General features: G+C 47.9%; 1 protein-coding gene across 1 annotated transcript; it reads right to left on the reverse strand.

Annotated features, from left to right (window-relative positions):
* Window positions 1–772: 772 nt before the first annotated feature.
* Window positions 773–20,882, reverse strand: LOC133110124 (neurotensin receptor type 1-like). Its single transcript, XM_061220003.1, has 4 exons — window positions 20,208–20,882; window positions 13,340–13,541; window positions 4,980–5,064; window positions 773–1,959 (listed from the first exon to the last, which is right to left on the reverse strand). The coding sequence occupies exons 1-4, from the start codon at window positions 20,880–20,882 to the stop codon at window positions 1,686–1,688; spliced, it is 1,236 nt and encodes a 411-aa protein (XP_061075987.1). The 3' UTR covers window positions 773–1,685.
* Window positions 20,883–22,777: the final 1,895 nt, after the last annotated feature.

A 22,777-nucleotide genomic window follows, 5' to 3' on the forward strand; every position in this document is an offset into this window, starting at 1 on the left:
CAATCTCGCCGCTCAAAACCGGGTCTCACAATCTCGCCGCTCAAAACCGGGTCTCACAATCTCGGCACTCAAAACCGGGTCTCACAATCTCGCCGCTCAAAACCGGGTCTCACAATCTCGGCACTCAAAACCGGGTCTCACAATCTCGCTGCTCAAAATCGGGTCTCACAATCTCGCCGCTCAAAACCGGGTCTCACAATCTCGCCGCTCAAAACCGGGTCTCACAATCTTGCCATTCAAAACCGGGTCTCACAATCTCGCCGCTCAAAACCGGGTCTCACAATCTCGCCGCTCAAAACCGGGTCTCACAATCTCGCTGCTGAAAACCGGGTCTCACAATCTCGCCGCTCAAAACCAGGTCTCACAATCTCGGCACTCAAAACCGGGTCTCACAATCTTGCCGCTCAAAACCGGGTCTCACAATCTCGCCGCTCAAAACCGGGTCTCACAATCTCGCCGCTCAAAACCGGGTCTCACAATCTCGCCGCTCAAAACCGGGTCTCACAATCTCGGCACTCAAAACCGGGTCTCACAATCTCGCCGCTCAAAACCGGGTCTCACAATCTCGCCGCTCAAAACCGGGTCTCACAATCTCGGCGCTCAAAACCGGGTCTCACAATCTCGTCGCTCAAAACCGGGTCTGACAATCTCGCCGCTCAAAACCGGGTCTCACAATCTCGCCGGTCAACACACGTGTCCACGCGACAGCAGCATCATTAGCCCCACATACACACAAATGAATTTACCGTATATACACACACGCTGTGCTTTGTGAGGCAGCCGCATGGAGTGGGACTGCAGCAGAGTGTGACGCTTGCATGCTGCCTTTGCTCAGTCCCTTCCTTCTCTAATGAGTATATATGCACTCTATGGCCAGGGCTTGGCCTACATCTTGGCCTTCTTCTGATTGAAATATTCTGTCGGCTGCTTTGTATTCTGGACCAGAATAGAAAACGAATGGATTCCATTTCCTGCTTTGTATTGTGGCCCAAAAATGGAAAATGAATGGATTCCATTAACTGCATTGCATTCTGGTCCAGAACGGGGAAAATGAATTGATTCCATTTGCTACATTGCATTCTGGTCCAGAATGGGGAAAATGAATTGATTCCATTAGCTGCTTCGCGTTCTCAATCATTCTCAATCCGTTGACTTTGCATTGTTTCCTGAAACATTTTGGGCCTGACTGCCCAGTTTGTGAAGCTGGGCCAAGCTTGGATCAATGAGCAGGCAAGCGCGGATGGATTGGTGAGAGACCAAAAGACAGGGAGACAGAGAGAGCTTGGGCTGATTCCAACCACTTATTTTATCCTCCCATGTCTCCTTGGTCCTCGACTGACCTGGAAATCAGTCAAAGCCTGCCATCTTTAAGGACAATCTAAATGGGTAAATGCTCCTTGAAGGTGCAGGTGGGCCGGAGGCACCTGAAGGATTCTTGAGCAAGGAAACACAAGCACGTCCTTTGCAGAAGTAGCTTTTCGGAGCGTGTGACGTATACTGTGAACGATCAACCTGTTGATCTCCCCATCTGCTTGAAAAACGATTTGCCTAAATAAATGTTTCCTGGGTTCCTCCCTCCTCCATACATTTTCCTTGCTTCTTTTCCTTGCCTCCTCCAACTGGGTTGAACTAGGAGTGAGGGAAGGAAGCAAGGAGGTAGAACTAAGTGATTGGAAGGAGCCAGGTCAGTACATCGTCTCCTTGACGTTGTTGGTGGAGAGCGTGTGGCAGCTGGAGGTGCTGTGGCGTTGCCTGGCCAGCGGGTGGCGCTGCTGCTGCAGATGCTCCTGGTGACGGTTCCCCCAGCAACATGGCAGGCAGCAGTAGTGGAGTGTAGAGAAGAAGATCTGTCGGTAGTTGGCGGAGACCAGATTGTAGAGGACAGGGTTTATGGCAGAACTGACATAGAACAGCACGTTGGTCACCATGTAGAAGTAGTGGTAGAAGTCGTAGAGGCCACTGTGGGGAAGACAGACACCACAGGGTTGGTTTGGGGAGTTCTGCGGCGGAAGGCTCAAGAATATGACAGGTGCAAACAATGAGTGACTAATGAGATGGGATAACTCGCCTGGTTTAAGGTTCATTAACCCTTGCCCTCCCATCCCATTTACTGCTACTCAGCATGTGTGCTTCAGACCAGAATCCACAGCCAGGATGTTGTCCTCACTCAAGAAAACACATTTCGGTTCAGTAACCTGAGAGCTGTCTACCTGTCTGATTGGACAGAACACAATTTAAATGGGTGCAATTAACCTAAAAAAATTGCCTATGTTTATATTCTATGAAAATTCTGACTGTGTTTGGCGGTCTCTTTATCCTCAAGACTCCCTGATGTTTGTATTTAAATTCTGAACTTGAGGTTTACAGCCCATGGTCAAGGGGTACTCTAAAGAAATGAGGACTATAAATGGGATTATAAAATACAAATAATATTTAGGCCTTTTCTTGCCACACAGACTTGTAATATCCTGTTTCATTTACTAGTAATACTCTGTTTAATTTACTAAAGCCTGACATCTTGATTTTGACTTCTCATTCAAAGTAAGCGCCTTCACTTTGAATTTCACAAAGCTGGGGCTGGATCATTGCCCGTTTTAATGTTTAAAAAATACCTCTGAATATCTGTGTTTGTAGAACGCAGCATATTTTTATTTATTTACATATATTATACAAAGGTATGTCCCCTCATGTCCACGATACTGAGTGAGGGACAATAGGCCGTAGTGCTGGGATTGAATCTGCCATTTAAGCACTGTCCATGTGCTCAGCATGGCAATATTCTTTTTAATTTTTACATTTTTACATTTTTAATTCATTTATCCGGGACAATTAAACAACATCGACGTAAACGTGCCAGAGTTAGCTAATGAGCTAATTTGTCGTCTGTAGGCCCTGACCTGCGTGTCTCCAGCACGCTGTTCGCTCAGCGCTGCCTGTGAGGCGGCAGGTGTGGGCCTGCGCTGGAGTGAAGAGAGGCGCGGTGCAGTCCGTGGGGCGGCTGACTGTCGAGCCACACGGGGGATCCAGCCCACCGGGGCCACGGGGGGAGGTGTGATCCCCGCCGCGGCACCTTCTGGGGCGGCCTGTAGCGTCGTGGTTAAGGCCTGTAGCATCGTGGTTAAGGCCTGTAGCATCGTGGTTAAGGCCTGTAGCGTCGTGGTTAAGGCCTGTAGCGTCGTGGTTAAGGCCTGTAGCATAGTGGTTAAGGCCTGTAGCGTTGTGGTTAAGGCCTGTAGCGTCGTGGTTAAGGCCTGTAGCGTCGTGGTTAAGGCCTGTAGCGTCGTGGTTAAGGCCTGTAGCGTAGTGGGTAAGGCCTGTAGCGTCGTGGTTAAGGCCTGTAGCGTCGTGGTTAAGGCCTGTAGCGTCGTGGTTAAGGCCTGTAGCGTCGTGGTTAAGGCCTGTAGCGTCGTGGTTAAGGCCTGTAGCGTCGTGGTTAAGGCCTGTAGCGTCGTGGTTAAGGCCTGTAGCGTCGTGGTTAAGGCCTGTAGCGTAGTGGGTAAGGCCTGTAGCGTCGTGGTTAAGGCCTGTAGCGTCATGGGTAAGGCCTGTAGCGTCGTGGTTAAGGCCTGTAGCGTAGTGGTTAAGGCCTGTAGCGTCGTGGTTAAGGCCTGTAGCGTAGTGGTTAAGGCCTGTAGCGTCGTGGTTAAGGCCTGTAGCGTTGTGGTTAATGTAAATGACTGGGACACGCAAGGTCGGTGGTTCTAATCCCGGTGTAGCCACAATAAGATCCGCACAGCCGTCGGGCCCTTGAGCAAGGCCCTTAACCCTGCATTGCTCCAGGGGAGGATTGTCTCCCATGCTTAGTCTAATCAACTGTACGTCGCTCTGGATAAGAGCGTCAGCCAAATGCCAATGATGTAATGTAATGTGATGTGTGATCCCTTCTCTGCTGCCCGCTCTGAATTCTCCCCGTCTGAATAAGGCCCAAATGAAACATGAAAGGAACGGGGCTCCCTTGTTAAAAAAAGGGAGTGCTGTGCGCGCTGTCTCACAGGAACTGGGTTTGTCTCACACAGGATTGTTGTGAAACCTAACAGCCGCAGAGATGGAGGCAGTAACTCTGGTGATGTCACCCGCATGTCACTGCGCTGTTTTTAATCCTCTGTCACTTTGAGTTAATCCCAAGTTTTAGTATTTAACTTGTGTGAACGGTGATTATTGTTTATTATTGTTTGTCTTATCTGTCCACTATTCCTTACAGAAAATACAGTAATTTAATAACGTGGGCTTTTTTAATTCCTCATTTCCGTTTTGCTTTTGTTCAGGAGCTCAACGGAGGTTACTGCAAGTGGACGCAATGCTCCCCTGATCTGCAGCACATGTAAGATGCACGGTGGCTACGCTGACTCTGATATCAGTGTTGCTGGGATCTGATGCTTTGTGACATGGATGTGACTGAACAGGGGGGTTATTAGCTCTGATCCCGGAAATGGCTTCCCTTTGGCAGAACCAAACCTGTGCTTATTTACCCACTACCCACAATCCTCTGTGATTTATGAGTTTCCCCTGTGTCTTGTGCAACCTGAACCAAGATTTAGTACAGGGCTTAAAGTTATCCGGCACCATGCCTTATTTCAGACATAGAGCAGTTTTAAATTAATATTATATTTAATGCAACACATAGGACACATTTCCTCCTGGACAACTTTTCAGGCTCACAATCTTTTTCTTGCTTTAATCCCTGGACTAATTATGTATAGACAACCATTGGACATGTTAAATGCATGGCAGGTGGGTCTTTCAAAGCACTTATAAATGCGCAGTGCAATCATTCTGCCATTTCTGTCCTGAGAAACCAGGACAGAATAAGGGGAAGAAGTGAGGCATTCCGAAGGAGACGAAGGAGAAGAAGAGTGGGATCGGGGAGAAGAGAGGAATTGGGGAAGAGTGTAACAGGACGAAGGGGGAGGTGAGAGAGGACCGCGTGGATAGGAAGACGGGGACTTTGCGAAAAGGGAGGAGACACCGTTGTCACTCACTCCGTCCACTCTGTCACGAAGCAGTACATCAGCCGCCGGGCGTGATACGGCAGCCAGCACACCACGAAGGCCAGGACCACGGCCCCTGCAGGAAGAAGGAGGAGGAGGGGGAGGGAGCAGGGGAGCGGGGAGAGATGCAGGGACTGAGAAGAGGGGATATTGAAGAAGAGAGATACAGAGGAATCCCTGGCAGACAGAACTACAGAGCCGTCTGCAGTGAAATCTCAGTGCTAAAACCGCCAGTATTTCCAGCACGAGTTTTAGCTCGTCTCAGGTAAATATGGAGTGAGACTCGGTCTGTTCGGGAAGCAGGTTCTTGGTCCCCGCCTCATGGTGGAGAGCGCACACGTGCCTGGTCTGCGTTAAGTAATCAGCCCAGGAGCTTAAAGTGCGCCTGTTTCCACAGTACGGGCCCAGACCAGGAGATCACCTCAAGAGAGACAGTTTTGGCGGTGGAGGTTTTCATTTCATTTTGTTCAAAACCGCTCCTCGCGGCAAACTGAAAAGCTGTCTCTTGGTTTCACTTTATTTAGCATTTTTTATTTTAGTTTATTGTGTTGGTTTATTCGTTTTGCCCGGAACCCATGAGGGGGAAGGGCAAAGACCTTTTACTTATTCTGTGCAGGTGTTGGCGCTCTCTCTCTCTCTCTCTCTCCCTCCCTCTCCCTCTCCCTCTCCCTCTCTCTCTCCCTCGTCAAACAACGGGGGGGAAATTCTCCCTCCCAGGGGAGTGACACAGCGTGTGACATATGGATGTAAATAAAAATAAAATATGGAAGAATCACCACCGCCTCATTTTATTAAAGCATGCATCATGCCATGCAGTCAGTGTGCATAGAGGGTGGTCCGGGTTGTTAAAGGTGCAGGGACTGTAGCCCGCTGATTGAAGACTTTATTCCCTGGATGATATTCCGGGAGCGATATACGTCCCTTCACTGCGTGTGCTTCAGTTGATATACGGCCACATAAGTGGTGGCTGGGAATGCCTGGGCTATAACTCTGGCCAGTGAGGGAGAGTGACCGTGTCCTCTCTGCAGCTCAAGCTGTCTGGAGGGAGCAGCCATTGGTTCTGCTGTAGTGGGCATTCATGGCAGCACCTATAGGGGTGCAGTAGCTCGCTCCGCTGATGGGGTTTCCTGTGAGGGTTTATTTTCGCATTAGTCTCGGGTTTAATTTAAAGGCGTCTCCGCCGGCGTCTCCTTGGAAATGCCTTGCTGACGCTTCATAACGTTCGCAGATGTGTTATGGATCCAATTTCATCTGCATGCTCAAGGATGCGTGACGGCCTTCTTCTTCTCCGTTTCTTGTTTTGCCGGTGCGGGTCGTCCCCCGTGCTGTCCTTCGCTTTCCAAACGGTGCAATGCTCAGTGCACGACGCAGTCAGTGAAAGGAACCATCAAAGAGACAAGGCAAAACATTACATTGAAAAAAAAAAAAAGGATTAGACACAGATTAGAAAGCAGACTAAAAATGTGGCACTCAGACAGGCTCCTGTCACACCTGCATCAAATACATATTTCAAATACTTTAATTATTTAGGTGCTGGTATATTTGAAGTCAATGGCCTGCCAGCTAACCAGAATGGACATTCACACATTGATGAATAGTGTTCTGAATTTTTGTAGAAATGCATGTTTCTTTTCAAATCTGCAGGAATTTTACTTGACGTGACTAAAAGGTTGAAGTGCTTCCATTTGTTCTGTCTGGTCTAGGGTGTGCAGCCTCTTGTATAGTCTGGGTATTGGTCCAGCGGCATTGAGACTCAATCTTAAAGCCCAGTGGACACATGTACTTTGGCTCAGTAGAAATAATAAGCCTCATGCATGAACATTTTCGTATTATCATATATCTCTCTTACTTTTTTGATACAACGGCCTCACATGAGTGCCACATCAGATTCAACACGCGCTCCTAACTTCAGAAAACTGTCCTAAATTAATACAGTCCCCTCCAAAGGTACTGGAACAGCAAAGCCAATTATTTTGTTTTTGCCAGACACTGAATACATCTGGGGTTGAGGTAAAAAGATGAAGATGAGACGTGAGTTCAGAATTTCAACATTTTCTGGTATTTACACCTAGACGTGTTAAACTACTTGGAACATATTCTTCTGTTGTGTTCTTCTTTTGTGATACTTTGTGATGATTGTTTGTGGTGTCACTGACTTTTTTTGGGTTTTTCTTCACAGCTCTCACAATATTTCTGTCATCAACTGCTGCTGTTTTCCTTGGTCGACCTGTACGCCAGTCTTTTCTTTCTTTTTCAGAAGTTGTTGTACAAGATATCCCCAATGCTTATGCAATGATTTGACCTCTTTTCTAAGCTTAAAATGGCTTTCTTTTCTCCCAAAGACAATTCTCTCGTCTTCATGTTGGTTTATCTTTCCTAACACAAATGCAGTCTTCACAGGCTAGAAACAAGAGTAGACATTCAGAACTATTTATTGTTTAACCAATCAATCTAACAGGACACATCTGTGCAAGAAGAAACACCTGTCAGGAAATAAAAGCTGAAATTCAGATCTGTCATCCTGTGTACGTCTTTTGACCTAAAACTCAATTCTTCATTGTATAGCAAAAACAAAGGACTTGACCGTGCTGTTCCATTGTAATGTCCATTATAATTCAGCATGCTGTACTGTAGGTCTGTTTTGTCAGATAGATGGCCAAAGGGGTTAACAAGAACAAGGGACGTCTACCACATAGTTGGTACCTGACTGGGTAGACTGCGGTTCATTGGTTTTCCCCGAGACATAACAATATGGCGGACCATTGATAAACCTTCTCTTATTTCTCCTAAACAGTCCACTAAAATATGTTTCTGAAAACATTTGCGGGCGAGAAATAAGCAATGAAGTTGCTGAATCTTGATTCATATTTGATCTGCAGCGCCCGAGTTTGAACGTTTGATCCGAGTTTTGTGAGTCATGCACATGTAACCGTCATCCAGTGCGAGCCCTCTCCATAGAAAACAAAGGGATTCGCGTTGCTGGCACGACTCCTACCACAGGTTGGGACCCACTTGTGAATGTTATTTAGACCTGAGAAAAAATTCTAAATACGAGAAAATCAGTGAATGTGCCGAGTTCTGTTAAATCACCCATACGCGCGATTTAAGAACAAATCTGTTCGTACGAGCGGTTTCTGGCATGAAGCCCATTAAAATCCAGGCCTCTGCTCGACTCTATCTGGTACTACAGGTGAATTTTGGGTAAGAGTCGGTTTCCTGGTTGGGTTTTCCGGATGCAATTACTCCAAATTACATTGATTAGACTCCCATGTTTTCATGCTTGTTCCAGCATTGCATTATTTAAAAATATGATGTCAGTTCCTGTGGACAGAAAATCCCGGTTGCTTTTGGGCCTTAATTGCCTGTCTGGCCTCAGGATGTGAGCCGGCTTCATATGCCAGCTGCCATCATGTTTCTCTGAAACGGATGGGTGTGTGCGCGTGCATGTGTGTGTGTGTGTGTGTGTGTTTCTGTGCGTGCGTGCGCGTGTGTGAGAGAGTGTGTGCACGTGTGTGCGTGTGTGCGTGCCCAGTCATGACAGGAGACCAAGACTGACTACACAGTTAAAGCGGGTGACAAATGCATGTTAAAATAAATATTTTATTTCTATTTGTCAAGTGAAATAACTGAAGCACAGGCTCCAGAGAGTGAGGGAGGGAGAGAGTGAGAGAGTGTGGGAGAGAGAGAGGGGGTGGGAGAGTGAGGGAGTGAGAGAGAGAGAGAGAGAGAGGGTGGGAGAGTGAGGGAGAGAGAGAGTGAGAGAGTGGGAGAGAGAGGGCGGGTGGGAGAGTGAGGGAGAGAGTGAGGGGGGGTGGGAGAGAGAGGGGGGGTGGGAGAGTGAGGGAGAGAGAGAGAGAGAGGGGGTGGGAGAGTGATGGAGAGAGAGAGAGTGAGGGGGGGTGGGAGAGTGAGGGAGAGAGAGAGTGTGGGAGAGAGGGGGGGTGGGAAAGTGAGGGAGAGAGAGAGAGTGAGGGAGTGGGAGAGAGAGTGAGGGAGAGTGTGGGAGAGAGAGAGGGGGTGGGAGAGAGAGTGAGGGAGTGGGGGGAGAGAGAGAGGGGGTGGGAGAGAGAGTGAGGGAGTGGGGGGAGAGAGAGTGAGGGAGTGAGAGAGTGAGGGAGTGGGAGAGAGAGTGAGGGAGTGGAGGGGTGGGAGAGAGAGGGGGGGTGGGAGAGAGAGTGAGGGAGTGGAGGGGTGGGAGAAAGAGGGGGGGGGAGAGAGAGGGGGAGTGGGGGGGGGGGTTGTGGGAGGAAAAGACGTGCTGTGATTGCACCCCCCCCTTCCCCCCGGGGGGTTGATTCTGTGCCTGATGCCACAAACCGGTCGATTCTTATTGCTCATCTTCAAATTCTGTTCCAGCTCTACGTCCAATTTCAGCCTCAAGTTGATTAGTCGTTTTGTGTGTCATTCATTACGGAGTGACATCGATACTGGGCATTAAAGGAGTGACATGGTGGTTGGTCACACTTTCTAGGTTTTTACATGCAATTTTCACAAGAGGGCATTGAAGAAACACGATGCAAGTATTAAATATGTAATATGTAATATGTAAAAATAATTTTGGAGAAGCGTTTTTAAGTTATCATCCTATTTTCAACCTGTTGAGAACGTTCTCCATGTAGTGTGTCACACGAGGATAACCACTCCCCTTATCCCTCCCCTATAACTCCTGACCCACAGTTTGTGCTGCTGGCCAGGCAAGACAATGCAAATATTTGACTAATGTTAGGTTCACTTAAATTAGAGTGCCTTTTAAGGACTATTAGAGAAAATCAATCAAAAGGTGGACATGGACCAAAATATTTAACTGGTGTACTAACATTATAAGGCCTAAAAGCTACTGGAAATGATAGATTTGGTCCAAGAGGCCCCTCATATTTTTCATGTGGCTCCCACAAATAAGTGCCACTTAAACATCATCACAGAATGGAATTGCCCATATATTTGAGAGGTCCTTAGCAACACACAAACTGGCCTCCAGGATGAAAGTTTTCTTTGAGATCACAGTAAATGGATTACTTTACCATAATTACATCTGTCAAGAGAAACTTTGAATTAATTTTTCCAGTACATGGCCCCAAAGATGAGTCTAGTCCACATGTAACGTCAGTCTCAAAAGACATCAATTCATTTTATTTCATAGCCTTCCATCGTGATTTTTTTTGTGTCTTTCATAATTTTCCTACTAGAGGTTATGAGTAACTTATTCATAGCAAACAAAACCCCAGGTCAACCATTTGTGCTGACAGGGCTGGTGTTGAAATACGTAACGTCAGTCACAAACATTTAAATGACTGAATGATTGTTTTGTTGTTGCCTAAAGACAACTGGCAAGTGTCACATTCAACCGCCATGTTACTCCTTTAAGCAAACAGAGCCTATCCTATGCGTTCAGTCAAATGAGTTGCAATATTTATGCAATTCATATGGCCTATGCGGTATACTGTGTGTTTGCGTACTGCACGTACACACGGGCACACGCACATACACGCTGTCACTCTGCAGTTATAACCAGGTTCATGATTTTTACACGCTCGTCTCCAGAGGGCAGAATCCGGCTTGAACAGCAGTCATTTCCCGGCATCTGAAACGGTCACAAGATGAGCGCGGGGGAAAACGCCCGCGAAGCCGCTGGAGTAACGAGTCTTCACCGCTCCGACCGAGAGGGACGTTTGTCTTCATTAAAACGCGACAAATTAATTAATGAAGCACGGCAGACGGAGGGCGGTAGGAGGCAACGCCTTGACAGCCTGCCGGTGTCCTGCTGTACAACGAGCGAGGGCCAGGCTCCTCATTACCCCCTCACCCGGCTCCCAGAGGCCCGCCTGTCTCTGCGTCCCGCCCTCGGCCTTAACGGCAGGGGCGATTTAAGCCTCCTCTCTCAACCTGTGACACTTTGGAGGGGGACATTCGTGGCAAATGACCCGAACGAAATGTTAATGGAAAATATTTCCTGAGACAAGGTCCTCGGTGCCGCCGCCATTATCTCCCCTGTTTGAATTGACACGCAAGAATTGCTGGGGAAGATTAGTTCCACGCTGTGAAGGTGATAAACTGCGGGGAGGAAAACAAGCACATCGCTTGTGACTGAAATAAGTGCAGGAGAGAGAGAGACGTGTCTGGGTGATGTCTGGGCGTTTGGTGGAATGAGGCTTTTTAGGTACTGCTGTGGGATGCCCATTTGGTCTCTTGTTAGGACTTTTTTTTTTTTTGTCCGGGGAAAAAGACAAATCTGTCTTTATGTTTGTATTGCTTTTTAGATTACTTGTTCGTCAGTGACGTACAGTACTTAATCGCTGCAGATGGTGTCTATTGAATATTGGATAGGCTATGCAGGTATGTACTGTATGTAGCGCCTCTCATTAACAGCTGAACGCTGAAGACTGAGGAAACTCAGATCAGCACCCTCCTGAGTGATGCATGGCGGCCATTTTGTTTGTCAGGACACTCACCGGAATGACGGTTGTGGTGGAGAGGGGCGGTATTCTCCAACCAGATTAAGAGAGCTGGGTTGTGAAGTATGCTAAAGCACATACTGTTTTGTGCTCACGGCAATTTTTAATGAACGCTGTAAGTTTAATGTTTCATCTGCAAAGTGTCTCAGAGGGTGGAAGTGAGTCGAAGTACCATTTCTCTTTGAAAATGCAGTGTTAGGTAGCAGTGCAGTGCTTGATTTCCCATAAAATATAATACAATGTAGTGTAAGTAATATAATGTTTTTTCCCCATCTCAACTGCTCCTCAAAAGGCATCTTACTCATTCATACCAATTACTGAGCATGCAGCTCCAGATAGTCAGATTCGGTTGTGTGGGGATAACATGCGACTGAAAATCATCTGCTTTCATTTAGTTTATTGAGAGTAGGAGCTGCGCTGTGTGACTCTAGTGGTGCATCTGAGCTGTAGTGAGATTCCAGGGGCTCTCACTCACAACCATCCATCCATCCATCCATCCATCCATCCATTATCTGACTCTCCAATCAGCCTAACCTGCATGTCTTTGGACTGTGGGAGGAAACCGGAGTACCCGGAGGAAACCCACGCAGACACGGGGAGAACATGCAAACTCCGCACAGAGAGGCCCCGGCCGACGGGGATTCGAACCCAGGACCTCCTTGCTGTGAGGCGGCAGTGCTACCCACTGCACCATCCGTGCCGCCCACTGACAACCAGGGAATGGTAAAAACCCAGGAAATGTTGGCTGTAGGGATCAGCCTATGGTATTGAGTGCATTGAGACTTTGTCCACGTTTCTGAACGTCGAACTGAAAGCCGCATTGGAGTCTTTCCAATGCTCAGCTGCTCCTGCCTCCACCCATCCTGTATAAGTGAACCTGTGTGTCCCAGTCCTGGCCCTGTCTGTCAGATCCCTGATGTGCACTGCAGAGTCAAGGTTTTGCTCACTGAATAACTCTGAACGTTTACTCAGACCCGGGGGGGTGGGAAACAAGGGCCTTCATTGACTCATAGCTTATCTGACGTGTGTATGAGTACTGGCTACAGCTGCAGACTGCAAGTGTAAGCTAATGATTTTACTGTGCTCAAGTACAGGGTTGAACCAGGGTATTTTATAGAGCTGTCAGCAAATCAAAAACAAAGCAATTTGTTGGAACGAACACCAGTACGGCGGCACGGATGGTGCAGTGGGTAGCACTGTCGCCTCACAGCAAGGAGGTCCTGGGTTCGAATCCTGGTTGGCCGGGGCCTCTCTGTGCGGAGTTTGCATGTTCTCCCCGTGTTCGTGTGGGTTTCCTCCAGGTACTCCGGTTTCCTCCCACAGTCACAAAGACATGCAGGTTAGGCTGATTGGAGAGTCTAAATTGCCCGTGGGTATGAGTGTGTGAGTCAATGGTGTGTGTGTGTGTGCCCTGTGATGGACTGGCTACCCGTCCAGGGTGTATTCCTGCCTTTCGCCCAATGTATGCTGGGATAGGCTCCAGCCCCCCCGCGACCCTGTTCAGGATAAGCGGGTTCAGATAACGGATGGATGGAAACCGGCCCTCGAGGACCGAGGAGTTGTGCACCCCTTGCCTTAGACCAGGGGTCGGCAACCCTGGTCCTGGAGAGCCGCAGGGTGTGCTGGTTTTTGCTTTCGCCTTAATACCAGCAACTGATTCATACCCAAGAAACCAGGTGAGGCGAGTTAACCGTGTAATCCACTGCTTTAATCGATCAATTAAGTGCTGAGTAACGACAAAAGCCAGCACACCCTGCGGCTCTCCAGGACCAGGGTTGCCGACCCCTGGCCTTAGACCCGCTGACTCATTTCTCTCCCCCTGTCGTGTCTCCCGCTGTGACCGGGCGCGCCGTGTCGGTGTGTGTAGCGTGGCCCCCCAGGGGGCGCTGCGGTACTCACGCAGGACGTTGACCCCGTGGCGCAGCGATCGCACCCGGTTGGTCTCCACGGCGACGCTGAGCGCGGCCACGTTGCCACGGGCGACGCAGAGGTTGCAGTCCTGGGCGGCCTGGCGGAACATGCGCAGCAGCTGCCGGCTGATGATGCCGTTGAGCGCGGTGATTATCGCCATGGGCACCGCAAACGACAGGATGGCGTTCACCTGCGGCCATGGAAACGGGCAGGGGAGCCTCAGTCGTACGCCCAACGCCCACGATTACAGCCGGGGAGCGGAACAATGGCCAATTTTATTTGCAAGAACTTTTTTTTTTTGATCACTTTGGGAGCCATGTCTACAGTGCAAGGGAAATTAAACATTTTTAATCTTCTGTTCACTGTAATTCGGCTCCTCCTGAGACAATTGGTTTGCGAGACCTCTGGCGTTTCGCTGTAGATACAACAGAGGTGAACGTTAAACTTTTTTTTGTCAATTGCAGCCAGCGACAACATTTCCATCCTGGCACAACACAGCGCCAATGTAATTTAGAATAATGAAACATGTGTTCTTCAAAGGAAGCTTTTCAATATTTGGAAAATGAAAAACTCCTGGAGAGACATGACTCTGCATACTAACTGTTTACACTGTACAGGCGGCATGGCCAAACCGACCCAGTTACGGATACTCTCAGGAGATGAGCCTGAGAATCTTACATCATTATGAATGGTAGACATTTATATAGCGCCATTATCCAAAGCGCTGTACAATTGGTGCTTCTCTTTCACCCATTCACACACACACTCACACACCAACGGTGATTGGCTGCCATGCAAGGCACCAACCGGCTCGTCTGGAGCATTTAGGGGTTTAGGTGTCTTGCTCAGGGACACGTCGACACAGCCCGGGATGGGAATCGAACCGGCAGCCCTCCGACTGCCAGTCGAGCGCTCTTACCGCCCGAGCCATTTCAGTCGACATTACCGAGAGGGGTTAAAGGGTTAAAACATTTGCTACTCACGTTTCCTTTTCTACCTGACAGTTAATTGACAGTGTGCCTGATTGCTCAGAGAGCTGTCCCGGGTCTGGGTCTGTCCCTAATTAGAGTGGAGGAATGAGCAGCAGCGGTGCCGCTGGTCTCGGGGGGCCAGCTCTCCCCGTATCCCCGGATTAAACCCTCTCAGCTCGAACACGCCCGCCCCCTGGCCCCCTGGCCCCTGGGCCCCTGGCCCCCTGAGCTCCCGGCTGCTCCACGGCGCGTCGCTGCCGAACCCCGTCGCCGCTGAAACTGCTACGCGGTCGACACTTAGAGGAACGAAGCTTTGTCGCACGGACTTGTACTTGGACTCGAATCCCTTCTGTTGCCGTTCTGTTCTGTGTGCATTTCTTTTTGTCATGTGTCAATTCAAGGTTTGCGTTGTATCTTGGGGGCGACATTGGCTCACATCGTGACATTGGCTCAAATCGTGACATTGGCTCATATCGCGACATTGGCTCATATCGCGACATTGGTTCATATCGTGACATTGGCTCACATCGTGACATGGCTCATATCGTGACATTGGCTCACATCGTGACATTGGCGCATATCGCGACATTGGCTCACATTGTGACATTGGCTCAAATCGCGACATTGGCGCACATTGTGACATTGGCTCAAATCGTGACATTGGCATTGGCTCGTGCAGTAAGAGCAGTCGTCTGGCAGTCGGACGGTTGCCGGTTCGATCCCGCCCTGGGTGTGTTGAAGTGTCCCTGAGCAAGACGCCTAACCCCCAAATGTGAGCTGGTCCTGACGAGCTGGTTGGTGCCTTGCATGGCAGCCACACACCATTGGTGTGTGTGTGTATGTGTGTGTGTGTGTGTGAATGGGTGAATGAGAAGCATCAATCGCTTTGGATAAAGGCGCAATATAAATGCCGACCATTTGCCATTACATTTAGTGCTTTTTTGCTATACCTGGTCTATGACACTGTTGCTGTGAAATCCCATGTGGATGGACTTGCGTTATCTGGCACTGCAAGTCGCTCTAGGTCAGAGTGCCTCCTAAATGGCGGTACTGTAATGTGATGTGAATGTTAATGCAGAACAGCTACCTGCGGATCACGGCTACACACACACACACACACACACGGCTACACACACACACTGGATTAATGTACTGCAACTATGCTGTGTGGTAGCTGTGCTGTAGCTATACTGTGCTATAGTTATGCTCTGTGGTAGCTTTGCTGTAGCTATACTGTGCTATAGTTATGCTGTGTCTTAGCTGTGCTGTAAGTATACTGTGTTATACTTATGCTCTGTGGTAGCTGTACTATAGCTTTACTGTGCTATACTTATGCTCTGTGGTAGCTGTGCTGTAAGTATACTGTGCTATACTTATGCTCTGTGGTAGCTGTGCTGTAGCTATACTGTGCAATAGTTATGCTGTGTGTTAGCTGTGCTGTAGCTATACTGTGCTATAGTTATGCTGTGTGTTAGCTGTGCTGTAGCTATACTGTGCTATAGTTATGCTGTGTGTTAGCTGTGCTGTAGCTATACTGTGCTGCAGTTATACTGTTTGGTAGCTGTTTTGTAACTACACAGCACTATAGTTATGCTGTGTGTTAGCTGTGCTGTAGCTATACTCTGTGGTAGCTGTGCTGTAACCATGCTATGCTGTGATGCGGTGGGTTGGGCTGATCTGTGTTGCACAATACTGAAGAGCTGATTCATCTCTGTGCAGTATGTTTTGTGCTAATCTGAATTGTGCTCTTGTGCTGTACTGCTGCTTGATCTGACATTCTCTAACAGGGGACTGGAAAAGAGCTGTAAATGTTTTACGGTTAATAGCACATGAACCATAAAGTCTGAATTACACCTCAGAATTACACCTCATCCTTCTTTCCAATTGAAGGTTCCTGAGAAATTGTGACTAAAGAACAGATAAGGTTACTTGGCAGCTGTTAATGTAAATGAGCGCCAGAGACAATAATTTATGTTGATGAACAGGGTATTCTCTTCAACTCAATTTCCCCCACTTATTTAAAGCAGCTAACAAAATATCTCTGAGGTGGACTCTCTCACTCTCTCTCTCTCTCTCTCTCTTGCTCTCTCTCTCACAATCTTTTGGTCTCTTCATCTGGATCTCTCTTCCTCGTCCGCTTCCCCCTCTCCCTGTCTCTGTCACACAGATGGTTTCACTCATGACCCCACATTCTAGGCCCGTCACTCGATGGACCCCGTTAAATAGCGTCTGCTAATTCTGTCCAGTTAGGAATTACTGCCCTTTTTATACCAAACGTGATGGAATAAATAATGAATGAATCTATCAGAGACATGGCCAAAACATTGGGTCCGTCAAAGGCAACGGTTTGACACAAGCAGGAAGCAGGAATGCTCTGTGAGTAACCCGTCTTCATACCTTTCTGTTCATGACAGTTACTCATGTGCTTGTGCTTCAGCAGAGTGGGTGAGACACGGGCGATGAGTGACAGCTATGGTAATGGTCGGCATTTATATAGCGCCTTTATCCATAGCGCTGTACAATTCATGCTTCTCATTCGCCCATTCATACACGCACACACACACCGACAGCAATTGGCTGCCAGCCAGCTCATAAGGACCATTTAGGCATCTTGCTCAAGGACACTTTGACACAGGGCGGAATCAAACCGGCAACCCGCCGGCTGTACCTTTTTACTATTGCATTGTACCCAATCATGTACCGTATGTTATTTTATTAAAGACACAGGAATGAGCCGGCCTGAGCCTCGTGCAGAACAACACTGCAGGTATGTGTGCAGAGGGAATGTCGTCACCCCCTCCCGGCAGTCGTGCGTTGAGATTTATCTGTGCCCGAAGAACTATCCCTCAATTAGACTCTGATAACGGTGAGCGAGGCTGTCAGCGAAGTGGGGCTGATGTCTATAATGTGCACGAGAAGACAGAGGTGGGTGCGGAGGGGCTTTTGTTCTGGGCGTGGGCGGCTGTGGCATTGCTTCAGCACTCGTCTGTTGTGCACGTGTTAATGACCCTCAACTGGGACATTGTGAGCGGGTCAACATGGCGACCCTTTGTTACTCCTCTCCGAGACCCTCGACAGCCCCCCGTCCTGTTCTCCTCCAACGCCGGGTTTCAGACGCTGTTTGTTTTCCCCCCCCGTGCGACAGCGCCACTGTTGTTCTTTGTCCTGTCTGTGTGTCGTGTTCGTTCCCGCACTCACTTCCGAAGGGTTTTAATAGATTTGCGCTCAGTGTTTTTTTTTCGGGCGGGAGAGGAACTGACAGCTTCAGGAGTCTGCCGCTAAAGCACTTGATTCAGGAGAAACCATTATTTTCATATCTACTGCATATCTGTCAGCAGCACGGTAGTTTTATGCTCATTTGCAAGTAAATATGAATGGAGTGAATGGAGATGCGTCAGCCAGCGGACTCATCACGGAAGTCTCAGTGGTGGTATTGTAGTGTAGTGCTTAAGGTACATAACTGCGACATGCAAGGTTGGTTTTTCGATCCCCGGTGTAGCCACAAAAAGATCCACACAGCTGTTAGGCCCTTGAGCAAGGCCCTTAACCCTGCATTGCTCCAGGGGAGGATTGTCTCCTGCTTAGTCTAATCAACCGTACGTCGCTCTGGATAAGAACGTCTGCCAAATGCCATTAATGTAATGTAATGTAATATATCGTTATTGAATTGAATTGTGTATTTTTGTAGAGGTACACACGAATGTCTGTGTTTCAGTGGGCATCTGCGTATGCCTCTGTGTATCGATATACGAGTATATACACAGGTGGACAGTGCGTGTAGGTGTATGCACATTGGAGAGGTACAGGATAAATACAGATATCAGGCTTGTGTGACGATGGCTGCTGATGTTCATGTGATGCTTTTACTCGCCTGTGGGATCAATGGCCGGGTGAACGTTGCTCATAATACTACTTCAGCTCCCACCACTTACAACGGCATGAACGGAAACGGAAACACCAATGTGATGCCACTAAATGGAGTAAAGAAAGTAAAAAGGGAGTAAAAAGGATGCTAAAACATAATAAGCACTCGGTAAAGGAGCTGCTTATTGAAAACGGTCTACTCAATTAGTTGCCAACAGAAAGGAATCAAGGCAGCCTTCTTGAGTGACCCATCATTCCTTTATTCGCTCCACAATTTGAGATTTGTAATTTTGGTTAAATTGCACATTGTCAATAATTTTAATAAAGGGAATGTTTATGCATTTTGGTTTTACCATGTCGAAATTACAGCTGCTTTTATACATAGTCATCCCCCCCCCACCATAATGTTTGGGACACAGCACTGTTATGTAAATGAAAGTAGTGATTTGCAAGTCATGACTTCCTGATGTCTGTGTCCCATCAACATCAGAGTCTAGATATCTTATTTTCAGGTCGTCCTATAGGTGTTAGTAATACTCTTTGCATTTTAATGGATCTCTATGGGAATTGGGAGGTGGGACTAGATTCAGCTGCAAATCATGCTGATACAGTATGGAACACATTTCTTCGCTAAATGGCTTTAAGTCATCAAGGGTCCAAGGTATCATATGAGCCTCAAACCACCTTGCTGCTGCTAGACATGCAGTAGATACAAAAACAGTTGTTTTTTTCCTGACACATTTTCCTGTTGAACTCAATGGAAAAGATATTCAGGAGAAAGTAGTTTTATGCTCATTTGCAAATAACCACACATTACACCAGTGGTATGCAGAAGAGCACCTCTGAACACACAACGCATCATGACTCTAAGTGGATAAGCTACAGCAGTTGAAGTCTAAAAAATAAGTCTAATAAATACCTAGTAAAGTGCTCGGTTTGTCTATACTAAAGAAGAGTGCCTTGATTTGTTTCTGTTCCCACTAAATGGAGTGCTGCATCTTCAGGGGCCAGTATACCCTGTATGAGTCCATCAGCATCTGCAATTCTGCAGGAGAAGATGGAGGACCTCACTTTTCCATGAGTACCGGTTGATGTTTCATTGATGGATGTGAAAAACACTGTCTCGGGAGCCACGGTGGCGCAACAGGCTAAGATGCAGCGGACTTGCGGTTGCAGTTCGTTGCAGTTGCGCACCGAGGACCGGGGTTCAATCCAAAAAGCCGAGTTTGGACTTGGCAGGGTTAGCGGGATCGCCGCATACAGCGCCTCGGTCTAATTGAGGCGAGACGGCTTGGAGAAGGCGTGTCGATCTCAGGGTCGCAAGATCCTACTGGGCCGCCGAGGGACGGGGTCGTAAGGCGGTGCATCCCCAACTAGCACTAATTGGATTAGATAGGGTATAATTGCCTACCAAATTGGGAGAGAGAGAAAAAATTAAGAAAAAAAGAGAAAAACACTGTCTCTGGTGTTGCTCCAGAATTTCCATTCACTGAAGATCTGGTGATGGAGACGGCTGTGACGTATGTTTGAATGTCAGTGCCATTATTGACACTATTAGACTATAACTACTGGGTGACGGCTTGTGCACTTTGGGCATTGTAACTGCCGTCTTGAAAGACATCTCTGCTGGAAGTAGATGTCTTTACATGCGGCGAAGATCACTAGTAATGACTGACATTAGACTTGCCTTAAGGGCAGGAAGTGGAACCCTCTATATATTTTTTGGAAATATAAAGGTGTATTAAAGTGATGACATACAAGTAAGATTCGTCGCGCAAGTAGCCTACAGTAGAACTAGACGTAAACAAATACAGAACCATGGCAACCGAACACTTATTTCAGCACCATTTTGAGCAGTACCTCTTTTGACCAACGATTTTGCTGTTATTTACATGAAAGACACTTTCCAATGTCAATTTGCCTACCGCGCAGTCATTGTATTTTTCGCAATATTGTTTTGGCGTATGAATGACAACAAGTGGACGTCTTGTTTAGCGCGCCCGGGACGGCACCTCTCTCACCTGAAACACGGTCTTGGCGGTCAGGGTGGTCGCGGTCGTGGTGCAGATACTCTCCTCTCCCACGTGACGTAGCCCCATCATAAACAGCATTGGCGTGGCCAAGAGGAAGGACGCCGCCCAGAGTGCGCTGATCAGCTTCTTGGTCCGACTGCGAGACATGATGCTCTTCGCCTTGAACGGGTGGCAGATAGCCATGTAGCGCTCGGCGCTGAGGCTGGCGATGTTGAACGCCGTGGCGTAGGAGCAGCCATCCCGCAAAAAGTAGTAACCTTTGCAGACGGCGCCACCGAACGCCCACGGATGGTGGACCCAGATAAAGTTGTAGAGCTCGATGGGCATGCAGAGCACGAGGATGAGAAGGTCCGACAGCGCGAGGCTAGCCAGGTGGTAATGCACGGTGCTCTGCAAGTTCTGGAGAGATTTCTTTCTGAACAAAGTGTACAGCGTGACCGAGTTCCCCAAGCAGCCTACCACAAACAACGCGATGTAGATCGCAGTGACCAGGACTTTGGAGTAGATATCCGTGTTGACATCCAAGCTGTCCTCCAACTCAGGCAGCGTGTAGTTGTCCGCAGGAAGTTGAGAGAGATTCCACGGAGCCAGGAGTTCATGCGCAAAAACTCTCGAGTCAAATAAATCGATGAGCGCAGGAGACCGCGTTTCATTCGTATCCATGTCTGTAGGAGTTACTGGCAGTGGTTAGTGGAATACTCTACGTTATCATTCGTCCCGCTTATTGCCTACATTTTCAGATCCACGGAGGAAACGGAAAGGGGGATTCTGTGCGCAAAAAAAGCGGTTCATGGAGAGCATGGGAAGAAGGTGTCCAAGCGCACCCGCACGTCCACTCCTCAGCTCTGTGAAGAAGTCTGCCTGCCTTTATATCTTTCAGAGGAGGCGCGTGTCCTTGAGCGCTGACGCAGGCTCCATCAAATAATCACATTGTCGTTCGCTTTTTTTCCGTCTTATGCAATATAAGCAATATACTTTGCTCTCAAAACGGTCTGCGATAGTCTACGCGTGAAATGGTACCCTAAACACGATGTATTCTTAGTGTTAGTAGATAACATTTCGTTTGAATGGTTTCAGAAATAAGTACTCCTGTGTATGCGTGCGTGTTTTGAGCATTTACTATTTTACTCAATCCCTTCTTTGGTTTAAGCCTATCCAAATAGTTAATTAGCACACCCTTTTTTTGCCACGTTTATGCCCATTATGCACGTGTTTGTATGTGTACACTTCTGTGCTGTGTTGAGCAGAATGTATGAGTGTAGTGACAGTAGTGTCACTTGCAAACAAGTGTTTTGTTTGTTGGCAACATAACTATTCAATTTAATTTTATTAGTTGGCTGTGTGTAGTCACTGTGCTGGCACAACCAAACCGTGAAAAGCATTTAAACCAGCCATTACTCATCCATAGCCATCCGACTTGAGTTGACACTCAGCATAATCTAAGGCAGGGGTTCCCAAACTGTGCGTCATGGGAGGAGTCGAGGTGTGTCACAATTTTGTTACGTTTCATTACATTCATTTAGCAGACGCTCTTACCCAAAGTGACTTATAATATTGCATGATGCAAATAGGGCGGCATGGATGGCGCAGTGGGAAGCACTGCCGCCTCACAGCAAGGAGGTCCTGGGTTTGAATCCCGGCCTCTCTGTGTGGAGTTTGCCTGTTCTCCCCCCGTGTGTTCATGTGGGTTTCCTCCCACAGTCCAAAGACATGCCAGTTAGGCTGATTGGAGAGTCTAAATTGCCCGTGGGTGTGAGTGAATGGTGTGTGTGCCCTGTGATGGACTGGCGACCTGTCCAGGGTGTGTTCCTGCCTTTTTCCCGATGTATGCTGTGATAGGCTCCAGCCCCTCTGCGACCCTGTTCAGGATAAGCGGGTTAAGATAATAGATGGATGATGCAAATAACTTGCTGTATATAATGCCCTTCTTGTTGTCATTCCTACTAATTCAGTTCATAGTCATGGCTGTTTCATTCACTGCAGAAATATGTGTATGGACAGTTGTTTTGACGTTTAAAAAAAAACCACAGCTTCTGGTAGATTACCACATTTTACCCCAAATATGAAAAGGATATTATGTGTGTACACAAGATCGGTAGCTCTGATAAAACCATATGTCTAAAACTTACTCACAATACCACCCCTGCCCCTCACTTCAAAAATACCTAGGTATGGACACACAAGTGTCCCCAGAAGGGAAGCTGGCTCTAACGGACTGGCTGGACACAACAGGGCTCTCACATTACCCTTAGCACAGCGCAAAAGTCTGGAGAACTTCCTCATTGCAGATAGAAACAGGACAAAGGAGGAGACTTTCAATTTACGCAATGACAAGACGCATCTGCTGATGGACACTACCGGAGGCATGGTGAAACCTCTGCCCTGCTACAGAGCTGGGACCCCAGCACAAAATCTGGACTGCAGTTCCATTACTGTAATCAAAGGTGGACATTCTTACATTTACATTTTACATTTTTGGCAGACGCTTTTAATCCAAAGCGATTTACAAGTGCAATTCTCCGCTTGAGATTGATTGGAAGAGTTCAAAGATGCACTTT

Source organism: Conger conger, chromosome 14, assembly GCF_963514075.1.
Source record: "Conger conger chromosome 14, fConCon1.1, whole genome shotgun sequence".
In the NCBI taxonomy this organism is placed as follows: domain Eukaryota; kingdom Metazoa; phylum Chordata; class Actinopteri; order Anguilliformes; family Congridae; genus Conger; species Conger conger.